Consider the following 7,991-nt stretch of genomic DNA (forward strand, 5'->3'; position numbering starts at 1 on the left):
AGCCACTCCTCGGAAGGAAGGTTGGGCAATCCTACTTCCGTAGTGATACTGCCTCGGAAACCCAAGGAGGGGTCGCTATGAGTCGGGGCCGACTTGACGGCACATAACAACAACAACAACTAAAGGTTGTTATAAAAAGAGACTGCTATCTTTCTCAAATTAAAGTCCTTGGTATCTCCTCTTGAGTGTCAGGCTTCTTGCTGCAGCAGTGTGGCTTAACTCCCAATTAAATCTTTGTTAGAATTTTTATAACTTGATTCCAGAATCTGTCATTTAATGAATAAAATCATTTAAATGATCTTTCATATTAGTTGGGACTTATATATTAATAACCTACTGCCATCCAGTAGATTCTGACTCACAGTGACCCCCATTGGGTTTCCAAGGCTGTACATCTTTACAGAGTAGATTGCCTCATCCTCCTTCCATGGACCAGCTAGTGGGTTTGAACCACTGACCCGATGGTTAGCAGCCAAATCCCTTACATACTACACCATCAGCGCTCCTTGAAAAAAACAAACAAAACCAATGCCTTTGAGTCAATTCTGACTCATGGCAACCTCTGGTTGGGTTGGGTTTCCAAGGCAGTAAATCTTTACAGAAGTAGACTGCCTCATTTTCCTTCTGTGGTGTGGCTGGTGGATTTGAACCTTCTGGTTAGCAGTACAATACCTTAAGCACTGTGCCACCAGAGCTCCTTATATATTATAAAAGGAGAAGGAAAAATCTCCATCACAAAACAGTTACTACTAATATTCAGAAAGAAAAGTCAGAGCTTTAAGCTGTGTAGTTCACAGCATGCTGAACGCAACATACAGCCACAAGAAAAAAGAAAAGAAAGGTATGTAAACTGATCAAACCAGGAGCTTGGCTCCTAGAAGTCAATTCTCAGGTGAACAGCTCAGCGTGAACATTTTTTTACACAACAGGAAAGAAGACTGTTGCAACTCTGAATCTCCAAAACAAAGCAAACATCAAACATAGATCAAAGACAAAAGAATCTTTTAAACAAAGGTGCACAAACTCTGCAGAGAAACTTTCACCTAAAACAAAATTTCTTCATACCTATCAAGGTCATACAAGTCAAGTAGCTTATTTTATTATTGTCTAAATTTTTTAAAATCAATTTGTTACAAATTATTCTTAAAAGTCCATTTTTTGCAACAATGGGTCTCTCCTCATCCAGAGCAAAGAAGAATGAAGAAAACCAAAGATGCATGGAAAAAATCAGTCCAAGTGACTGGTACACCATGTGATCCTCAGCCTATAAGACTATGGGACCTGAAGAACTAGATGGTGTTCAGGTACCACTGTCAACCACTCACTCGGAGGGGAATCTGTGTAGGAGATCCTAGATCCTAGAGTGGGAAAACAATGTGGAACAAAACTCAAAATCATTAAAAAAAAAAAAAAAAAGGAACCAGGTTTGATAGAGCCTGATGGAACCAGTGAGACTATGGCCCCTAGCTGCCCCTTCAGGTCTGGAACTGAACCCACTCCTGTGGCTTCCAGCCAAACAAAAGACAGGCATATCAGCTGAACACTCCTTGGAGAAAACAATCATTGGGGAATAGAAGGGCTGTTAATACATAGGGAGGCAGCTCAGGTAGCAGGAGTGCATGGGAGGGAAGGACACAGGGAAGAGGTAACTATGAGGAGGAAGTGGGAAGAGAGCTGTTGCACTGTGGGAAATTGTAGTCAATGTCATGAGACAAAGTGAATGTGAGCTGATATATGGAAAGTGAATTTGCTCTGTACATTTTCACCCAAACCACAATTTAAAAAAAGAGAAGTCAATTTTTCAAATTGATTTAAATGTGTTCAATTTTATGTATTACTTAGGTGCAGTGCCTAAGGCACATGACTGCTAATCAGAAGGCTGATGGTTCAAATCCACCAGCCACTCCATGGAAGGAAGATGAAGCATTCTACTTCCATAAAGATTTACTGCCTTGGAAACCCAATGGGGGGTCACTATGAGTCAGAATCGACTTGATCGCAGTGGGTAAGGAGTAAAAGTCATTGCCTGATTTATTTACTTTATTTTCTATAAAACAGTAGTAGTTAAGCCATGAACTAGAAGCTGATTATCTATGGGATCATGTAAAGGTTTTCCAGTTAACAAAAATGCCTGCCTTTTCTCAACAAAATTTGAGCATCAAATCTTCCTTCTAGAAACATGTATGAACCAATTAAATGGAAAAACTAATTGTGAAAAAACTAAGTCTAATCTCTTTATATATTCTAAATGTGCATGACTTAACAACTCATCATGAAAATGTATGCCTAACAATTAATTTGATAAAAGGAATCTCTAAACAGAAGTTGATGATTGTCATACAGCAATATCAAGGAGTCTGCTTAAGTAAAAGTAAAAAAGGTTTATTGAGGGATAGAGTCAGTCCAGAACCAGGAAGACATCCTAATTTATAGAGTGAAAATGGCCTCCACCAGAGAATGGGGAAGAAAACATTTATGTAAAGTAGGAGCAGGAACTAAAAGTTACAAAATCATAACTGGCTGAAAGACAATCAGGAGAGTCAAAGGCCTATGTGAAAGTGGAGATTTAGCAGGGATGGTAAATAATACATAAGTGGGATTACCGGTTATGGGTACATAATTGCAAGTGTACGTGTGCTCTTCAGTTTATTACAGGATGGTCACAGGACAACGACAGAACAGATTTTTCTGGTAATCTGCTACAAAAATTGTTTTCTCGATCATATCTATTTCTGGGGGACCACTATAAAGATTTATCAATAATGCTGTACACCAAGACTCTTCAGGTAAAAACTATCACATCTTACATCTATCTGACCACAGCAGAAAGACCCTCTGGGTATCTTGTACCTGCCAGACCTCAGAGAAAAAGAATGTTTCTTTTAGGGTGTAGGGTCAGCATCAAGGTAGAGAAAAAGTTGTTAGAAAAAGCAGCTTTAAAATTCAACTTGAATTCGAGACTCATGTCAAGACTTTAAAATGGAGCTAAGCCTCCCCTTTTAGACTGCTTTATGTACACACATCAAGTACCTCTGATTTTAAGCTCTCATACATACCAAGAAATGGAATCATGAGAATTTAATGATTTGGAACACAGATGTTACCACAGGTCAGGACTTTCATCCTATGCCAGTATAAAAGTCATACTGCTTTATAAGAAAGTCTTTTTCACCTTAAATATTACACATTTTGCTTAATTTTGGACAGCCAATATAAAACATACATGTATAAAATATACGCTTTGGTAGCGTAGTGCCTAAGGCACTTGAATGCTAACTAGAAGGCTGGCGGTTCAAACCCACCAGCCACTCCTCGGAAGGAAGATGGGGCAATCTACTTCCATAGTGATACTGCCTCGGAAACCCAAGGAGGGGCTATGAGTCAGGTCCTACTCGACGGCACATAACAACAATTATAAAACACATTTTTGTTAAGTCTGAAATCCAAAACTTCATACATGTGGGGCACAGATAGATGGGAAATTAATTTCATTAATACACATAATAGCTGCATATGACTAACAGAAAAATTCACATCTGGGGCCTAAGATTTAACAAATAACATTTCATGCCCCTTAGCTGAGCTCAGGAAATACATCATATAACTGTGTTAGGTAAGTGTGTCTCTTGGCCAAGAAGCTTCTGAAGAACACAGATAACCATCCTTCTCTTGCTGCTCTCTGATGTCCCTTACAACATGAGCCTCTGCTTAGTCAGGAAAGAAGTGATAAGCAATACTACCCATATGCTTCACCTTGTCTCATTCCATGAAGTTGCAAGCTATGAACAACTTACAGATATTGTTCTAATGGAAGGAAACAGCATAAAAAAAAGCAAACTGCCAAAACACACAAAAAGGGATAAGGGGACATTTTTTTTTCAATTGGAAAGATCAAGAAAAATGAATAAGGCTTATTAGGACCTAAGTCACAATTTTCCCCACAAGTTAGTATTTTTCTTTCTTTAGAAAAATTAAAGTGAAGTTAATTTTTAAAACCCACCAAGTTAAACAAATGTACCCAATACCTGAAACTCTGTAGATGCCTTCACACTTCATGCCATACTTTTCCACATAATCTAAACATTCCCGGAAAACTGCAGGCAGGCAAATGCCATCATACATCATGGTCCTCTCTGCTGCATCAGCCAAAGGAATCCCAAAAATGGGTCTGAGACTTAGAACATCAACTTGAGGCACCTCTGGCTCTGGAATTGGCTTTTTCTTTTTCTTCTTTTCCTTCCACTGTTTAACAACATCTGCTGCTGTCAAGTCTTTTGACTTCTTCTCTTTATGCTTTTCTTCTTTGTGCTTTTCTTCTTTATGTTTTTCTTCTTTGGGTTTCTCTTTTATTTTAAAATCTTTCTCTTTCTTTTTAGAAAAGCTGGGCTTCTTGAACACATGAATTCCCTTGGACCTCTTCATTTTGGAAGGACTTTCAGCTTCATCTCCAGAGCTATCTTCCTGAAAAGCAGCATAGCCTTCAGCTGCCAAAGAAATGTAGGGAGTGTAAGTTATATGCTTCCCTAATGACAAACTGTCTATATGCTTTCTAAAAACAGAACGAAAAACAAGTGTCAACTGGGACTATTTCCTAGCTTTTTTACTTCATGTCTAATCCCTCCTGGGTGCTCCTAGTAATGAAATGGGAAGAATGAGATACTGTAGTGACAGCTCTGCATCACAGGAGGGTGACAGGAAGACAGCTTCTTATCATCCTAGCATTAATAGGTGGTAAAACTGGTTTTGTTTTACATATGCTTGTAAGAGGAATTTTGGCAAAACAAGTATTAGAAATACACAGGAATGACTCTACACTAAGGCCCCGTGAAATGAATCCTATAAAATAGAATGAATCCTGTAAAACAAAGCATCCACTCGTAGCATGAACAATGTCCTCTGACATACACACTTTATTTAGTTCAGACTGTCCTCTGATCAACTAGTTTCAATTAGCTTAGTTTTTTTGGGGTCTGTAACTTGAGGCAATCTCCAGCCACAGCAACACAAACTGCACCACTAAGTGCTCCAGCTACTCCTTGATCATACTTCATACGCCGTTCGCTAGCTGTTAACTGAGACCACAGCAAAGACTTGAGTCTCAGATAGATGGAGGACAGAACAAGAAGTTCCCCAATCTTCCAGGATGGCTAAATGAATCAGCCACTTCCCTGCACCAGAAGCCCTGGCTTTCATCCATTGACCACATGCCCAGCTACTTTGTATCACTTCAAAGACACTTAGTCTTGTTTTTCAATATTTATCACTATCCTAAGGAGCTGCTAACCAAAAGGGTAGTGGATTGAACCCACCAGCCACTCACTGGAAGATGAGACAATCTGCTTCCATAAAGATTTACAGATTAGGAAACCTTATGAGGCAGTTCTACCCTGCCCTACAGGGTCGCTGAGTTGGAATCGACTTGATGGTGTTTGGGTTTTTTGGGATCATTATCCTATTCTTAGCCAGCTACCTTATAAGCTATTTTATAATAAAGACTAAAAATGTTTCTTAAGTTATCCTCTAACTAAAATACCGTAAGCTGCACACCATCCAGACGGCAAAAATTTTAAGGGCATAATTCTCAATGTAAAGTAACTGGAACTCTCATATATTGCTGGTGGGAATAAACTAGTACAACCATTCTGGAAAATTGTTTCTCAGGATCTACTAAAACTGAAATATGCATAGCTTATAAGTAAGCAATTCCATTACCAGGTATATACATGTGTGCCAAAAGACACACATAAGAATGTTCACAGAAGCACAATTCATAACACTCAAAAAACTGAACACAACCCAAATGGCCAACAATGGATAAATATTGTAGCATATTAATTAAACGAAATAATATCTAGCAAAAAAACGAACAAAATTACAATCACATGGAATAACATGGATGACTCTAACAATCATAATACTGGGCAAAAGAATCTAAACACAAATGGAAGCATGCTTCCATTTACATAAAATTCAAAATCAGTTAGTACGAATCTATGGCAAAAGAAGTTTCCCTTTGGGTGGAGTAGAGAGATTACCTTTGAAGGGGTAGTAAAAGGAATGGCTAGGGTGCTGATAATGTTCTGTTTCCTAATCCTCATAGGTGTTGTTATGGATAGAATTGTCTCCTCCAAAAATGCACTGTAAATCCTAACCTCTGTGCTTGCAGTTATAATCCCCCCTTGGGGAATGGGCTCTCTTTGTTATGTTAAGGAGGAAGGATTAGTGTAGGGTACATCTTGAGTCAATCTCTTTTATATTTTAAAAAAGATTAAACAAGCATGCAAAAGAAGCAGAGATGGGGGAAGATTGATGCCAAGCCATGTGGAAACCTCCAAGGAACCAAGTAACAAACTAAAGAGACAAGGACCTCCCCCCCCCCGCCCCCCCGCCCGAGCTGACAAAGGAAACCTTCTCCTAGAGCTGCTGTTGTTGTTATGTGCCTTCGAGTAGGCCTGACTCATAGCGACCCCTCCTTGGGTTTCCAAGGCAGTATCACTACGGAAGTAGGATTGCCCAACCTTCCTTCCGAGGAGTGGCTAGTGCCTTGAATTTGGACTTCTAGCCTCTTAAACTGTGATAAAATAAATTTTTGTTTGTTAAAGCCATCCACTGTGTTATTTCTATCATAGCAACACTAGCAACTAAGACAGGTGTGTTTGTTTTGTGATAACCAATGAAATTAAACACTTACGTACCCTGTAGATTATGCTCCAAAAAGAAACTAACTTGAAAATACTATGAAACCCAAAATAAAGGAATACTCAATGTAACTTACAATAATAACTCGTGTTATTTTCTTTAAATATACCAAAGAGCTATGCTTAAACAATTTATTCCCTCTACTAAGAACTGTAACAAGAAAGATCATGGTATTGCTTAAGACAAGTGAGTAGCTACTATTTTCTCAGTTCCAATAAAGTGTTCCTCAAAAGGTCTATACAATCCACCCAAGAAAGCAAGATGGTGCAAGGGCAAAATTCCAACACCTACATTTTATACATTACTTAAAATGACTCCTTTAAGAAATTTCCACTGGAAAACTCTTACTATCCCTGCAAGTTCAGTATTTTTATTTGTGAGACTAAGACCATAAAACACAGCTCAAATATAAAAAAATTGAGACCCTCAAAAAAAAAATGACTCTTTCCAGAAGACAGCAGGAACATGTGATTAAAGTGGAAAATTACCTAAAATATATCTGATTATAGAGAAAAATTATACGTACTTCTTTTTTCCTTTTTCTTAAATTTTCCTTTTTTCTTCCCATGGTCTTTCTCATCATCAGACACAACATCAGGAGGTTCATGAAGGCTGTCATGGGGAGGTGAGGGCTCACCAGTCCGGTACAATCCAGGAAACTTAGTGGGGCTGATCTCTTCAGAGCTGGGGGTTCGAGTAAGACTACTGCCATGTTCCCCTCTGCGGTGCTCACTGGGGCTGCTGGTGGGGGGCAGGAAGCACTCTGTCATTCTGACTCCCTGGCAAGAGGTAAAGTCGTCTTCTCTGTTACCTATCCATCACACCTGCACAAAAAGAAAATGTCATCAAAACCATGTAACACCAACAACCAACCAAAATACCACAAACACACAATACAGCAATTAATCTTGAATTTACAAATCAAAATTATTTTTTCTTCCCATTCCCCAAAATACTTTTTCATTTTATCATCTCATTACATTCCACGCACCATACACTTCAATTCTCAAAAAACTGAAAGCACTGGGATCAAGTATTAAAAAAAATAACCGAAATGACAACCAGAGTCAGAGTTCTCAAAGTAGAATACAGAGCTCCTTGTAAAAAGAACTCACCATTGTAGAAGGCTACTAACAAAAATTTTTTACTATTTTTTTTAATAACTATGCTGTATGAATAATAAATTACAAAGACTAGACAAATAACTACAGATGAATGGTTTAGTATCATAATAAAAATTTATAATACAGTTAAAATAATACACTTAATGATTCACACAATTGGATATTATT

At 38.3% G+C, this 7,991-nt stretch overlaps 1 protein-coding gene across 1 annotated transcript in view; it reads right to left on the reverse strand.

Annotated features, from left to right (window-relative positions):
* RALBP1 (ralA binding protein 1) overlaps positions 1 to 7,469 on the reverse strand; it is a 47,797-nt gene extending 40,328 nt beyond the window's left edge. Inside the window, exons 1-2 of the mRNA XM_007957554.1 lie at positions 7,226 to 7,469; positions 4,019 to 4,484 (exon numbers count right to left, since the gene is read on the reverse strand). Coding sequence (XP_007955745.1) covers positions 4,019 to 4,484; positions 7,226 to 7,469 — 710 coding nt within the window. The remainder of the gene's footprint in view (positions 1 to 4,018; positions 4,485 to 7,225) is intronic.
* Between the last annotated feature and the right edge of the window lie 522 nt (positions 7,470 to 7,991).

The sequence above is a fragment of the Orycteropus afer genome, unplaced genomic scaffold (genome assembly GCF_000298275.1).
Source record: "Orycteropus afer afer isolate SDZICR_OR568_19922 unplaced genomic scaffold, OryAfe1.0 scaffold00757, whole genome shotgun sequence".
NCBI classification, from domain to species: Eukaryota; Metazoa; Chordata; class Mammalia; order Tubulidentata; family Orycteropodidae; genus Orycteropus; species Orycteropus afer.